General features: G+C 36.5%; 2 protein-coding genes and 1 pseudogene across 2 annotated transcripts; 1 reads left to right on the top strand and 2 right to left on the bottom strand.

Annotated features, from left to right (window-relative positions):
- The first annotated feature begins 1,474 nt into the window (after positions 1-1,474).
- On the top strand, positions 1,475-7,320 carry LOC120131930 (annotated as a pseudogene).
- Positions 7,321-7,572: 252 nt separating this feature from the next.
- LOC120131929 (DNA polymerase epsilon subunit 3-like) lies at positions 7,573-12,775 on the bottom strand. Its single transcript, XM_039148789.1, has 4 exons — positions 12,771-12,775; positions 8,179-8,365; positions 7,977-8,095; positions 7,573-7,864 (listed from the first exon to the last, which is right to left on the bottom strand). The coding sequence occupies exons 2-4, from the start codon at positions 8,346-8,348 to the stop codon at positions 7,689-7,691; spliced, it is 465 nt and encodes a 154-aa protein (XP_039004720.1). The 5' UTR covers positions 8,349-8,365; positions 12,771-12,775; the 3' UTR covers positions 7,573-7,688.
- LOC120132056 (glucan endo-1,3-beta-glucosidase 14-like) lies at positions 11,995-12,968 on the bottom strand. Its single transcript, XM_039148902.1, has 3 exons — positions 12,777-12,968; positions 12,158-12,656; positions 11,995-12,050 (listed from the first exon to the last, which is right to left on the bottom strand). The coding sequence occupies exons 1-3, from the start codon at positions 12,966-12,968 to the stop codon at positions 11,995-11,997; spliced, it is 747 nt and encodes a 248-aa protein (XP_039004833.1).
- Between the last annotated feature and the right edge of the window lie 3,029 nt (positions 12,969-15,997).

Genomic DNA, 15,997 nt, shown 5'->3' with positions numbered 1-15,997 from the left:
TATTAATTCAATCATATTGGTTTTACAAATTATACTAAGGAGTTATTAAATTAAAAATCCTCCATTAATTATTTTTTAAGAAATAACCCAATGTCAGATTAATTAGAAAAATAACCCTCAAACAATATATGTAAAGTTATCTCGTGTCTTATAAAACGCGTTTAATAGACCTCGCGTTTTATAGGACACGAGACCCATTAATTTTTTTTAGATAAAATCACTTAATATTAGATGAAGAAAATAATAAATACATAAAATTAATTTATCGTAAAACGTAAAATATCCTACGTAGAGAGTTTAGGGATTATTTTTTTAACTAATCTAATGGGAGTTATTTATCAAAAAAATTAAAGGGGATTTTTAATATAATAACGCCTTATATAATTCATGATTATAAAATTAATTAATTAATAATATTATAAGATAATAAGTAAATCAATACGACCGTGCATCCAATTAAGTAGGCCTTTTTTTATTCTTTCAAGTTTCAACTGCTTCCAAACTTCGCAGTTCACACCGTAAAGCTTAAGAGTCTAGACCTTGCTCTCTCAACTATGGAAGGGTTCTTTCTGGGTTTTTTTATAGCTGATTATATTGTTGAGCTCTAATGGGGTTGTCAAAATTTGAAACTATGTTTTGTTTTAACTTCTAGTGGGATAAGTAGTTCTATACTGGATTAGTTTAATGCTTTGGTTGGTAAAAATCAACCTCTCAAAAGGAGGAAACCCGCATGTTATCATGTAAAAAGGAACTCGGTATTTTAGTTGCGGAAATGATTGTTGAATACTGCAACAAGTACATCCTTTTCTGTAAATATTTGTCGAAAGCTGTCCGCAATGTCAGTTTTTGCTAGGGAAGAGAATGCGTGTGTAGGCCTAAGTTCTTAATTAGCATACCCAAACTGATTCTTAAATTTGGTTTTGTGATTTTGTCCTCGGCTATTGTCTTCAGAAAATGAGGTATTCTATTTAACCACTGCTTACTAATATAGTGATAAAATAATTCTTAGCCAGTACCCATAGGCACTAGTTACCTGACCCATCAGGTACGATTTTGAAAAAATTGAAAGTTTAGGTACCGAAACAGAAAAAAGTGATACTTTAGGCCTGCTTATACATTTTAATATTGTTTTATAATTTTGCTTTATATTTTCAATGAAGCTGGACTAAGCTTAAAATATGTCATTTGTTCAGGACAGCAGCCTTGTGACTTTTTTCTGATTTGAGCAAGCTCATTCATTGATAATTTGCACCACTTTGTAAGCCTCTTTATTATCATTCAGAAATTTCTTCTGCCTTTCTTTTGAAATATCCTGCTTAATTATTCCTTGGGTGGAAATCTTAACCTTGCAACCACCTTTGGGTACTATCTATTGAGTATTGACACGGGTTCAACTGAAATACATTATCTGAAATCTCCTCTCAATATGTGTATACCGCTTTCCTTGAATTCTTCTGGCCTGTGCGCCTTCTTCAGAATTGCCTTGCAAGCCTGTTTATATATATATTCATAAAATGCCAAGGCTAAAGGCACTTAATGCGGCCGAGTTAGTGGAATCTGAAAGACAGGGTGAGCTTGAAGAGCTTGTTGAGTCTGATGAGAGGGAGATCTTGATGAGGATAGTGATACTGAGGAGACCATGGAAGAAGAGGTGGAGTATGAAGAACTAGAGGTATAAAAAGAGATGGTGGAAGAAGAAGAAGAAGAAGATCAGGATGTTGAAAATGCTAAGGGGGCTGATGTTTCTGAGAGTAAAGTTGAAGATGGGGGATGAAAATAGGAAGCATGCTGAGCTTCTTGTTCGCCCTCCTCATGGTTCTGAAGTTTATATAGGAGGCATTCCACATGATGCTTCTCAGGAGGATTTGAAAGGCTTTTGTGAATTTGTTGGAGAAGTTACCGAGGTGTGCTTTTATGCTGTTTGTGTGGAATATCTTCTTTTCTACTCGAGACAAAGGCTTACATCACACTCTATGATGACAGGTTCAGATTATGAAAGGTAAAGATTTAAGTGAAAACAAGAGCTTTGCAGTTGTGACGTTTAGAAGCGTAGAATTGGCCTCTAAAGCCATTGATGAGTTAAATAATGTTGAATTTAAGGTGTGTCTTCGTATGCTTCATTTATATGTTAACACAGCACAAGCTAATAAGCGTCCAAAGCATCCCCATCTTCTCTTTATTTCTAACAACAGCATTTTTAGGTTTGATGTTTTCAAATATGCTTCTTTGGTTGCTGAATCTCTCTACCTCAGGGTAGAAAAATGTGGAAAAGTCAAAGCAAGTTGCAAACTTTCGGCGGTTTATTATTTTTCAATAACCACCAAACTTTCGGTGGCAGAAAATATTAAAAAAAATGGTTAAATCAAAATTTTAGTAATTGTAATTTAGGGTATTTACAAATTAGTCCTTAAAGCTTCTATTATAAATATTCTAGCTCATTTAGCTTCAAAACCATCCCAAAGCATTCTAGCTTTCTTCCAATACTAGAGAGAATTTAGAGAGTTTCTTGAGAGTTGTTTTCTCCTTTTTATCAAGAGAGAATTATCATTGTTTTCTCCTTGGTAGATCGAGAGAAGTTGTAATTCTATTTCCTCATAGTGAAATTCTTCTACCGTTGCCCGTAGTTTTTACCCTATTTTATTTAGGGGTTTTTCACTTAAATTTTGTCTCTTTTTATCTTCATTTTTATTTTCTCAAATTATCAATTGCGATTTTGCTCTATCCGATAGTCGTTTTCCGTAACAATTGATATCAGAGCTAGATTAGAGTGTGTAATATCTACTTATTGTCTTTGTGGTTGCCACCAAAAGGTGGATCCTCCAACATAAGAAAGTAAGAAGGTATTACCCATTCTTTGAAGGTTCCAGAGAACTATTCACGATAGTGAAATAGTTGGAGCTATCCATAAAAGAAGCTATGGCAACGAATTTTTATATTGAAAAATTCAATGGGAGAAAATTTTCATTGTGAAAATTGAAGATGAAGGCCATCATGAGGAAAGACGGGTGTTTAGCAGCTATCAGTGAAAGGCCGGTAGATTTCACAGATGACAACAAATGGATCGAAATGGACGGGAATGCTATGATAAACTTTCATCTAGCATTAGCAGATGAAGTATTGTCAAGCATCGAGGAGAAGAAGACAACTAAGGAGATATGGGATCATCTCACCAAATTGTACGAGGCCACATCGTTGTACAATAAAATTTTCCTTAAGAGAAAATTGTACACTCTCCGTATGCCAGAATCTACTTCAGTGACAGAACACTTAAATACGTTGAATACTTTATTTTCTCAGCTTACATCCTTACGCTGTAAAATAGGAGAACAAGAACGTGCTGAACTTCTACTTCAAAGTCTATCGGATTCGTATGATCAACTCATCATCAACTTGACAAACAGTAATGTCACCAGTCTAGTCTTCGATGACGTTGCAGCTACTGTTCTACAAGAAGAAAATCGGCGCAAGAACAAGGAAGCCAGACAAATAAATCTGCAACAAGCAGAAGCGTTGACAACGACGAGAGGGAGATCAACAGAACGTGACCAAAGCAGCAGTCACAAACATAGTAGATCAAAGTCGAGGAGCAAGAAGAATTTAAAGTGCTACAACTGTGGAAAGAAGGGTCACTTGAAGAAGGATTGTTGGAGTCTAAATAAAAACTCCAATCCACATGGCAACACTGCAAACACTTCAGATGATGGAGAAGCTTTATGCTGTGAAGCGTCAACCACCGTGGAAGGTAGAAAGAGATATGCAGATATATGGCTCATTGATTCGGGAGCAACATATCACATGACCTCAAGAAGAGAATGATTTCATCATTATGAACATGTCTCAGGAGGATCTGTGTATAGTTGCAATGATCATGCCTTAGAGATCATTGGCGTGGGAACCATCAAATTGAAGAACTAGAGGTATAAAAAGAGATGCTGGAAGAAGAAGAAGATCAGGATGTTGAAAATGCTAAGGGGGCTGATGTTTCTGAGAGTAAAGTTGAAGATGGGGGATGAAAATAGGAAGCATGCTGAGCTTCTTGTTCGCCCTCCTCATGGTTCTGAAGTTTATATAGGAGGCATTCCACGTGATGCTTCTCAGGAGGATTTGAAAGGCTTTTGTGAATTTGTTGGAGAAGTTATCGAGGTGTGCTTTTATGCTGTTTGTGTGGAATATCTTCTTTTCTACTCGAGACAAAGGCTTACATCACACTCTATGATGACAGGTTCAGATTATGAAAGGTAAAGATTTAAGTGAAAACAAGAGCTTTGCAGTTGTGACCTTTAGAAGCGTAGAATTGGCCTCTAAAGCCATTGATGAGTTAAATAATGTTGAATTTAAGGTGTGAGTCTTCGTATGCTTCATTTATATGTTAACACAGCACAAGCTAATAAGCGTCCAACGCATCCCCATCTTCTCTTTATTTCTAACAACAGCATTTTTAGGTTTGATGTTTTCAAATATGCTTCTTTGGTTGCTGAATCTCTCTGCCTCAGGGTAGAAAAATAAAATGTTCTACATCCCAATCAAAGAATCAATTGTTTATCGGTAATCTTCCCAGAAGCTGGAGAGAGGAACACCTAAGAAAGGTCTTGTCAGAGGTTGGTCCCAGAGTTACTGGTGTGGAATTGGTGAAGGTTAGTTTAATGAACTAGTGCTTTTCTATTGTAGTCTCTAGTATTGGAGACTGCTGTTTAGTGGTAATGTTGTGGTCTGGTGTATCCATTATGTGCTTACAGGATATGAAGAACTTAAGTAATAGCAACAGGTGCTTTGCTTTTGTGGAGTACTTTAACAATGCATGTGCCGAGTATTCAAGGCAAAAGAAGATGAATCAAGAATTCAGGATTGATGATAATACTCCAACTGTGAGCTGGGCTGATCCCAAAACTGCTGATTCGCCTGCTGCTTCCCAGGTATCATTAAGAGTCTCTCTTTGCCTTCCTGGCTTCCTGCAATTTTCTTTGTGCAGTTAATATGTTCGTGCACGTCTCATTGGGGACGTTTTTCCTCCATTTTCCACTCTTTTACGGTGAAGCTGACTTGCATGCATTTTACTGTGTATCATCGTGTGCATTTATAACTTAGATTCATCTCATATTAAGCAATCAGCTTACCTATTGGTTCTTCCTAACTGAGGAACATTGATTGTGTTTTTCAGTATAATTAGAAAAGAAGTGTGTTTGTCAGGGAGGCATGGGGGAAATTGTTGTAGTTTTTTTATCTCATATATTTTGCTAGGGGATGGGCATTGGCAGTTGGCACAACAGGTTAGGTTGCTTCATTTTGACCTTGGAGGTCATGGGTTCGAGTAATAGGAACAGCCACTTTGCAAGTGAGTATAAGCTGTGTACATCTCCCCCTTTCAAAATCCATTATGCAGGACTCTCTCGCACTGGGCTGTCCCTTATCTTTGATAGCTCTGAAAACTGTTAAATTTCTTACTACCGTTATATATCATTGCATGATTTTTCTTATCCCTGGTATCGCGGATTTGTCATATGGACTACTCTTTTCCTAAGCCAAATATTTCCCCACAGGTGAATCGGTTTTCCTTTCTGGTGGTCATCTCTTTGATTGCAATTTATTTTGTGATGTATTCCTAACCATGTTTTAGAATTGTTAATTTGAAGTTAACCTGTCTTATGCAGAAGGCACTTTATGTAAAGAATTTGCCAAAGGATATCACGCAATATCAGTTAAAGAAGCTTTTTGAACATCACGGAAAGATAATTAAAGTGGTTCTACCTCCAGTTAAACCTGGACAAGAGAGAAATAGAATTGTTTTTTGCAGAGAGATCTTGTGCTATGAAAGCTTTGAATAGCTTAGAAAAATTTGACCTGGGTGGTAATTACTGAATCCTTATCCATCAAGCATTTTTGTTTACTAATATCAAATTCTGAATGTCATTATTGTGTTTTTCAGGCCAAATTGTGGAATGTTCTCTTGCAAAGCCTCTAACAGATCGAAAGAGTCCTCACCGGGGGTCAAGTTTGCATACATCAGGTCTTCTTCCTAATTATCCACCCCACATTGGCTATGGTCTCGTTGGGGGTGCATATGGTGTTCCAGGCCTTGCACAGGTGAGATCTCTGCATGTTTGACTGCTTCTATATCTTCATTATTTTTTCAATACCCTGCAGGTGATTCTTCTTCTTTTTGAACCTCTGCTTTTGACTTGTACATGTCAGTGATATCCTTGCTAAATATAAATCTTTCCATGTGGCTTATCATTGTGTGTTTTTGTCGGTATGCTTCTATCTACCAAATCGTTACCAAGTTTGGCTTTAGAAGAATCATCCTTAAGGTTCCAGTGAAGTAGGTTCTATAGAATATATATTGGACGTGGTCCTGTATTTGGATTTTGGCTTTTATAACTAAAAGTTCCATGTTTTTTTTGAAGTATTGGTCTCGTTTTAGTCTGGCTTTGCTTTTGGATACGAGGGTTTTCTTTTTCCTTCAAAGAGAAAGTACATTTAAAATTATAGTTTCCTTGGTTCTCCTGGCTTAGAAAATATTCAGAGAACTGTATCTTGTTTCCAATACGACGGCGATGAGTGCTTAAGAATCAGACAAATAGTTAGCTTGATCTTTTACCTCGAAGTCCTACATGCTGAATGTCTGATTTTGATCAGTGGGTATATCTTAAGATGTAATGAAATGTGTGTTTTGAGCCTTGTGGTCCCGCTCAAGATGTAATAGAATGCTTAGTCTCTTCATTATCCTTATGTTTACTCGTTTTATGAGTTATAGAGATTTAATCTGAAATAAAATTTGTCATCTACAGCCATTAATCTATGGGAGGGCACCAACTACCACTGGCATGTCAATGATGCCAATGCTTCTACCTGATGGCCAAATCGGATATGTCCTGTTAGTTCGGTGTCGGTATTCTCTATTCAATATTTTGAACTTTTAAAAGCTATTTCCATGAAAACACTGTCATATAAAATGACATTGAATTAGGTGGCATATTCTTTAAGGTTCTGGTTAGCTGATGCAAGTAAAATTGAACACACTGTCTCATCTAAATGTAAAAATATGATTCATCAAAATCAGTATACAGAAAAAGAAAAGCTTTACTTTAATTTTCCTGGTTCTTTATCCTCTTTGTTTTCCTCTAAATTTCATGATGGGCGATGTTATAGTTCTTCAGTGACATTCTGTTAATTTTGATTTTATAGTAGGATATGCCTAATGAATTAAATCCATTTATCATCAATTAACGCAGGCAATAACCGGAAGCACAACCTCCAAGCCCACCTCTACATCAGAGAAATAGTCAAGATGGTGGCACTTCAAACAGGGGAAAGCACGGAAACTATATCCGGTGGTATTGCCCCTATTGATTCCTTCCCCTGCCGTAACCAGCGACTGTTATAAACCAAACTGGGACTAAAATGAGTGCCCATGAAACATATCCTACTTCATTTGATGATGCTGTCATGCTCATATCCTTATTAATGATTAAAGCACGAACATTTTAGCCTTGATTATTCTGTTTTAGCTTTCTTTTTCTTGCTTAAAGAGTTGGGTTTTGATTTCCCATCTGTTGGCTGAGAAAGAAAACAAGATTTCAAGTCCAACCATAATATCTATTAAAGTCGGCTAAAATGAGAGAAACTAGATGAGAGAAACACTTAATGGGCATTGCAATTCCCAGTTTAACAACAGTATTATTATTGCTTAATTACTCACTTTCATGATTGTCTTCTTCTTCATGCTCCTCTTCTTTATCATTATCCTGTTTCTTTTGCTTGGTTTTGGTTCCGTTTTCGGCAGATGAATCCTCTATCTTTCTCTTCTTTTTGGCCTCATTTTCCTTAGCTGCTCCACCCTTTTTCCCAGCATTCTTCTTTTTGAACTCTGCAACAAATCAATAACCCATCAATCGTTTTCCATTGTTCATTTCACCTAAACCAAAAATAAATTAAAAAAAGACAGGCTATTCAGACGTTTCCACGGTAGCTAAACTAACCGGTAAGGGAAGCCCTAAGGGGTTTAACGAATTCCGAGAACTCAATTTCTTCGAGTGCTTTAAACACATCCTCCGCATTCATTGTCTGCCTCTTCGATTCCTTGCATATATCATTTGCCCTGATTCACCACCAACTTTTAATAGCAAACCCTAGATAAATCAGCAAAGCAAGCATTTGGGGATTTTGTTTTGATGGACTTACGTGGCGGAAAGGTAGTGGATGAAGATGCGAGCGCTTTCAGAGAAAGCGAGGAGGGCATCTTTGTGAACGTTAAAATCGTAATCCGGTGAACATTCCGAGAGCTTCTCCTTCACCACCCTTCGCACTATCGCCTTCGGCAGCTCTTCTGCCTCCGATACCACTTTCTCCATTTCCCTCTCTTTTACCCCTACAAAAATTGTTCAAAGGAAAGTGCAAAGTCAGTGACAAATACACAGAGCGAGCGAGCGAGAGGGTTTTGTTTCCCGCCATTGGTTTCAAGGCTTTTATTAGTCTGTTAATGAATCCAGCCCAGTTGACTCTGTCCCCGTCGGGTAGCCCTTTTAGTACTGCATTGTTTATTTCTTTACTTTTATCTCTATCAAGTTATTCGGCTTCCTCGCCGATGTAGGGGAAAAAAATTTCCCATATAGGACTCTACACAAATTATTTTTTGAACTGAAGTGTTTGTTGTAGTGATCTCGTTGGTTGTTAAAGTGTTCCATAGGTCGCCAAGTACTCCTTGCGACAAAGTCTCCTCTGTTGCAGCAACTCTTCTCTCTTCCCTCTTCCCTCGTTGTTGCAGCAACATAGGTCGCCAAGTGCTTCATAGGTTGTCGTGTGCTTTATAGGTCGCCGTGTGCTCCTAGAGACTTATGATGGTCACTATAGCAATCATCCTACTTAAACAAATAATTATTCGATTGTACTATGTGAATAATTTTTTTCCATTACATTATTTAAACACTTTTGCCCAAGTTATTTACTTAAAAAACCTTATCAAATTATTAAATTTTGTTGTATTCATGATGTGGATGTGAAATATTTTATTTTAAAGGTATATTTATAATTATATTATTATTGTTGTTACTATCATTTTATTCATATTTTTTATTAATTTCTTTTTGATACGGGTGTAGACGACCCAAAACTCAGTTAAATGAATATTAAATTTTAACATTGATAAGATGATTGATTTGGCATCGGGATTCTTAAGCATTTGATTATGCTTTAATTGACAAGTATTTGGGATTCCGCCCATACCCTCCCTTCATGCCTCGACAAAATTAATTAATTCAGTATTTACAGTAATAATAACAATAAATTATTAGATATATCAATCGACTTATAAGAGACCTGTTCACGAAAATTAAATTTGATAATTTAGGAATATTATTTATCGCCTAAATTCAATAATTCTATGGTACGATTTTGTATTGATTGTTGATTTTAATTTATTTATATAATACAAAATAAATTTAAAATATATATAATAAATATAAACACAACAATATCAAATTAAGGGAAAACAATAAAGGTCTTAATATGAAAACAATCTATTTCAGTAACAAACCACTATTTTTTTAAATTAATACAGAACACTATTTCCAACCGCTTTATAGAAAACAACATGAAAACCAGTTGAAGCCTATTTTTATTAAGTATTTGGGTAAATTACAAATTTCATCATTGAGCTTTACTCTTTCTCCCATTTTGTTCACTGAACTTTAAAATTTTTCAATTTCTTTACTGAACTTAATACATTAGATTTTTTTATCACTGAACTTCATTCTATTATTTTGATCACTCTACCGTTAAACAGTTAACGACGTTAAAAATTATATCATTATAAAAATAATTTTTTTAAAAACGACGTCATTTTACATCTATATAACATCTCATTTTAACGCCGTTAATTATTTAACGGCCGAGTGATAGAAAAAAATCTAATGTATTAAGTTTAGTGAGAAAATTAAAAAGATTTAAAGTATAGTGAGTGAAATAGGAGAGTTGATAAAGTTTAGTTACCATATTTGTAATTTACTCTAAGTAGTTTTTGGTTAAAGAATCTATATATAATCTAAATCCAACCATCAACTGTTGGTGATTTTAAGTTTTTACAGTCTTGGCTACTACAATGTCACCTTTAAACTAGGGCCTCCTCCATTTCCCGGAAACAGTTCTTCAGTGATTTTCTCATACCTACTGACAAAAGTGAACCAACAAAACCAACCCATCAATCAATCAATCATGTTATACGGAAATCAAATAAATGATATCAACAAAGCATCAAATCCATGTCTGTTGGCTCAAATAATTCAGTTGTTTCCATGGTGTTTTTATATTCGGATGTAGATTTATGTTGTTTCAGTATCCTAAAATTTACCTGTTTGATGTTCACACTTTCATGAAAATAAGATGTACTGTCAATGTTGTTAGTGGGCGAAGACCTATTTTTACTCGGACTCGAGTGTTACGGATACAGAACACAGGTATAGATAAGTGTTTTTTTCTTCTTTTGTGTGAGTTGAATACTGGTGTTGGACACGAATACTTTAAGAAAGAAGAAGAATCAGAATAATAGAGATGCATTAATATTTCATGTAGGATAGGCAATGGTCTTTAAACTTTATACAGGTAAGAGATTGTCTAACCAAACCAACCAAGGATCAAAAGTTGATGTTGTTGCCAGGTTGGTTGGTAGGTTGAGTGGTCAAATAAGTTGGTCTGTCTGTCAACCTCATCGATTGGCTATTCTGATGCAAGGTTTTCATAATTGATCAGAAGGCATGGTCCATGATATTGAAAGCCACCACTGCTAAAACAAATTTAACTTCAAACATCTAGTTGATAATTCTTAATCTTACCCAACAAGTTGGTACAGTACACTAAAAGTACATTAATTATGTGATCTGTTGGGTTTCATATAAGAAAATGAGCAGATTCTTAAGCAGCTTAAATGAACCCTAATCTGAACGGAAAGACCCAAATTTCGGTTCATGTATTAGCCTAAGTCCGTTGATTGAAAATGCCATAGATTTAGACACTGAGTACTGATGATCCAAACGAAAGCTGATGCCATGAATTTTCTTTTGGGGGAAGAAAGGAGAAACAGACAATGAACATATCATCTTTAGAGATAGAGCTCAACCGCCTCAAGATTAAATTTTTGGACGTATTTTAGGCTAGAAAATGATGGAAAAGAAAATAAACAAAAGGGATGGTGTGAGTAGTGGCTGCCTGCCATTAGAGAGATCCTAATGGCTATCTGTCTTCTTCTTTCTATTCTAGATAGAAGCCAATTTGAACTTCTGTACAGCTGAAGACAAAAAAGAATCTCGACTCAATGATTTCACTTGCATTATATAAAACTTTGCACGCTGAGATAAGAAAGACGGAGACTCATTACCATATTTAATATGGACAATGTGCGTGTGTGTGTTGGCAATCGGAGGTTTTACACTGGACCAGACAGTGGGTTCATAGGTGGAGTTGACACCACCCATTACCATGTGGTTAAAATCTTACAAGAGAATGATTCCGAATTCCTTTTATCTTTTGACACAAGAAACCCTGAAATCCAAATACTTCGACTACCCAAAACCCCAAGTGTCAGGTGGGCTCAAAAGATTCGCAACGAGGGTCAACAGCATGAAAAATGTACACTGTGCCAGCACATTTTAACCCCTTCCCCCCCTATGAGGCTGTTGGAGGTCAAGTGCATGACATAGGCATGAGTTGGCAGATATCAACTAGTACGAGGCTTAGACTCTCTGGTGTGCATTACCATCCATCCATGTTCACATGCAAATGGACCGTGTAACCACGACCTCACATACATGGTGCACATGGATCACATCCTATCTAAAGAAATAGGGATTAACAACTTTGATAGCTTATTAATTGATGCATGCTGCAACAGTTAAAAGGGCATTGAATATCTCACCTGAAACTTCCTCTTCTCTGGAATTTGAATTATCTCCAGCAATACTGTTTTCCCTTAGGGATACCTATCTAACTAGCCAAATTGACGTATTTTCAAGAGAGATTAAGCATGCCATAGCCAAGATCAGAAGACTGCAGAATAAGAATTCCTGAGAAAAAGCTCAGAGTTAAAGAGAATTAATGGCGATGTCGTTATTTAAATAACTTGCTTGAGTTATTGACAAATTAAGGAATGATTTTCTTATATTATTTGTACTAGCTGATGAATATATCAACTCCGGAAGATAACCCTGAACTCCGATGCTATAAACCGACGTACCATCTGGATAGAAGAGACCGTAGTTCCTCTCGGATGCTGGACCAGGCTTTAGATTCTCATTGAAAAGAGCAAAAACATATATGTCAATCGGGACATTCGGTTTTGCCGGTGTACCTTGTCTCTGTTCTATCCTTTTCAACAGATTGCCATTATACAATCCTGCATTCTCCGGTGTAGCCCCTACTTCATTTTCATCCCCTTTGAAAGGCCAGCCTGTCTCGGAAACCCGGACTTCAATATCCGTATGCCCCATTGCTTTTATTGCCGAATAAACAGCATCAACTTGAGCGTACAACATATTATCATATTTCAAATTGGTAAAAGGATCCATTGTCCCTTGATTAGGTTGGAAGAGCACACAGTCTAATGGCACCTCATTCGGGTTATCCTTGTACGCGAAATACGGATACGCATTGATCAAGAACGGCCACTTGACCTGAGCATGGAAGTTCAAGATACCATGTAAATATTCCCCGAGATCTTGCCTAAAAGCCCCAGCCGAAGGAGGGAACGACACGCTTAAGATATCGAGCTAATATGCGGTAGTAACAGATACTTGTTTATCGAGGCCGAGATCGACGAGAGTATTATAAACTGTTTGCATTGCTGGGAGGAGATTAGACCACTGCTGATGATCATTATATTTGAAGACCTCATTCCCCACAGTGATGCAAGTAATCCTGGTCCGAGAATGGTAGGGTTGAACTCGCTGTTGAACCCAGTTTTGAGCTTTGATTGGATCGGTCATGTTTTGAAGGTACTCATTCCCTTATCCAATAATGAAATCAACATTTGTGTGGGAGAAAGCAACAAGAACATTGGGATCTGCATCATACAGTTTAACTCTGCTGATATCGAGGGATCTGAGGAGGTATGAGACTCGGGTTGGAGATGGAAGATTGTTTGCTATTTGGCCATAGTTGATTCCAACTCCAAGCCCAAGGGATTGCACTGATGAATCTGGAAATCACAGAATAAATGTGAATCCAAAATGTACATAAAAATTATTTAAACAAAACCCAGAAAGATACAAAAGAGATGGGTAAGAAATAAAAAAAGAGTGAAGATGCCTGAAACTAACTTTCCAAATTTAAAAGAAAATTCCATCCAACCCATGCATTGGAGCTTGGTTTATTTGAGCAGAAATAAATTATACTTGAATACTAAACATTGATCAACCATAAAGGATCATATCTTGTACAAAAGCAAATAGCACTTAGCTCAATAATAATCGAAGAAACCGTAATATATGATTTATTTTGCATGGAAGTTTTAAAAAGCATTAAGATTTTGAAATGCAATGATTATGAAACTCAACAGAAATTCTGCTTTCATTCCTCTAGAAACGAAAATGAAAATGACCATCAACTAAAATATTAAAAATCAAAAGAAAAAAAGAAGATAGATTCCTGGATTATGTAAGTAAATAAAAGATGCCATTCCCGTTGAAGCAGATGAAGAATGAAAATGAGATTAAGAGTTGGGAGTTGAGAAGGAAGAATATGAGCCTGAGAAAGTGAGAAGAAGCAGAAACGAGGTAAAGAGAAGAGAAGAAGAGGCAGCCATAAACGATGGATTAAAGAAGGATCTTAGCAAACATTATCAGCAACGGCGTTTCATCCACCACCAAAACTCTCTCTCTCTCTCTCTCTCTCGGAAGTCTGAGTTGGCAATAAAAATAATAAATAAATCCACATAAGTCACTGACGTGGAAATAAAAAATATTAAAAAATAAAAAATCTAAAAAATTCACGTTTTTCTTCCTCTTCTTCTTCTTTCAGCCAATAAGAAACGAGTGGATATAGAATCACGACGAGGAACTACGCTTGGTTTACCAAGAAAATAATTGGGTGACTTAATCCTTAGTTTACCAAGAAAATATAATAAATCTCTTCTCGGTTCTATGTGCAAACACTGCACGTTTCTGTTTTTCTTCCCTTTAAGCTTCTGTTTCACTCTCTCTTTGTCTTTTTTCTTTGCGTTTTTCTTAAGTGAGAACTGAAAAGCCATGGCTCTTTAAATCTTTGCCATGTTTTCACCTTTTGGTTCTCTGGGTCAGCCCTTATTTTCTTCCCTCTTTTAAGCTTTACGTAGTTAATGAGAACGTTAATGGAGGTAAAGGGACACCTAATCTATTAGTAACTTCTTTAAATTCTCACATTTTTAGATCAACTTTGTTTAAAACCCTCTCAAAGCTCGAAACTTAGACGCCATTGATGATCTTCAAAAGCTTTAAGCTTTAAGCCTCTACTCAAAAGTCAAAACTCCAAGCGTCTTTCCAAAATGTCATCACTAGAGCTGTCCCGTATGGATTTAGAGCAAGGGACTCACCGCTGGAACGGGAGTGATGTCACCGCCGACGAGGCTAGCGTCTGCTTCTCCGATGCCGACAACGTTTCTTGCTACTCTCAGTTTTATTCCATCACTGGCGGTTCTTACGACGACTACAGCTTCGCTTGCGATTCGGACGGTGAGGTTGGTGACGTTTCTGGTTCCGGGAGGGTGTCGTGTGGAGGTGCAAATTCAAGGCGGAGCTAATGAAATCAAAGTGCATTTGGCTAAAGCTGAGAAAGATCGTAGAATCCGGTGTAGCTATTGAATTGGTTTGTTCTTGCAAGGATGATCTTGCTGCTGCTCATAAACACAGTGCTGAGGCTTTGTTTAAGATAAGAAGAAATAAGTAAAACAGGATCAAACAACAACAACAACAAAATCCTATTCCCATATGCAATGGGGTAACTCGAGGCAGGGTAGTAGGCTATCCCAGGTTAAGAGCAGCTTCCGTGAAAGACCTCCGGCAGTCAAACAATTAAAAATAAAGATAAAATACAATGCATGTTTAAATAAATAAATAAAATATGTAATTGAACAATCTTCATATGCAGTCTTCATATGCACGTCTGTAATGAGAAGTAATCCCTACAAATAAATCTCTGCATAAAAATATCTGCATATAGACAGAAACAAAAGACCCGGCCAAAATTAAAAAGAGGAAACATGAAGAGCATTATACACAAAATTCAACGATAATAGGCTACGAGAAGGAATAAAGTCAAATGAGATAAAACTTAAACTAAGGCAACATACTCCGCTACCTTAGTTCTAAGCCTTCATAAATTCCAATAACAGAAACGTATAAAAAGTATAAGTATTGAAATTACTACAAAGGCATTAAAAGAAGACAAATATGATACACCCAATGGATGTGACTCACCCTACTCGGTTACCCTGGTCTTAAGTAGCCATAATTTCCTATCATAGGTCATGTACTCGGTAAAGGCTAAATCCTTCAAATCAGATCTCAAGCAGTCTTCCCACTTCCGCCTTGGTCGACCTTTCATTCTCGTACCATCGACTGTAATCGACTTTACCCTCTTAACCGAATCCGATGGTTGTCGTCTTAGGACATCCCCAAACTATCGTAGTCTTCCCTCCCTCAATTTTTCGGATACAAGCACCACCCCAAGGATATCTGTTGAAACATTTTAATATTTCGATATAACAAATTAAGTTAAATGGATTTTAAGATTTTCCAAATGATTTTCTAAGTATATTCGATATAACTATTCGAATATCAAAACATTACTCCAAATATTTCAAAAATCATTTTTGATCCTTACTTAAGTGTAAAATTAAGTTTTAATCATAAAACAATTTCAAAATATTTTACAAAGTATTTCGAACCAATTCAAAGCCAAAAATTCCAGAATACTCAGAGGGAACCGATTCCCCCCCATAGGAGGAACCGATTCCCCCCTGAATGGTTTGGCTCCGAGA

Source organism: Hibiscus syriacus, unplaced genomic scaffold (genome assembly GCF_006381635.1).
Source record: "Hibiscus syriacus cultivar Baekdansim isolate YM2019G1 unplaced genomic scaffold, ASM638163v2 tig00110557_pilon, whole genome shotgun sequence".
Lineage (NCBI taxonomy): Eukaryota > Viridiplantae > Streptophyta > Magnoliopsida > Malvales > Malvaceae > Hibiscus > Hibiscus syriacus.
This window is presented reverse-complemented; position numbering and strand designations above follow the sequence as displayed.

Excerpts from the sequence above, each read along its gene's own strand:
- LOC120131929 (XM_039148789.1), bottom strand. The coding sequence starts at position 8,348 with ATGGAGAAAGTGGTATCGGAGGCAGAAGAGCTGCCGAAGGCGATAGTG. Across the intron at positions 8,096-8,178 it reads ATCCACTACCTTTCCGCCAC|GGCAAATGATATATGCAAGG; the intron begins GTAAGTCCATCA and ends GTGGTGAATCAG. Across the intron at positions 7,865-7,976 it reads CCTTAGGGCTTCCCTTACCG|AGTTCAAAAAGAAGAATGCT; the intron begins GTTAGTTTAGCT and ends GATTTGTTGCAG.
- LOC120132056 (XM_039148902.1), bottom strand. The coding sequence starts at position 12,968 with ATGACCGATCCAATCAAAGCTCAAAACTGGGTTCAACAGCGAGTTCAA. Across the intron at positions 12,657-12,776 it reads ATCTCGGCCTCGATAAACAA|GTCAAGTGGCCGTTCTTGAT; the intron begins GTATCTGTTACT and ends TTCCATGCTCAG. Across the intron at positions 12,051-12,157 it reads GTTGATATATTCATCAGCTA|GAATTCTTATTCTGCAGTCT; the intron begins GTACAAATAATA and ends GCTTTTTCTCAG.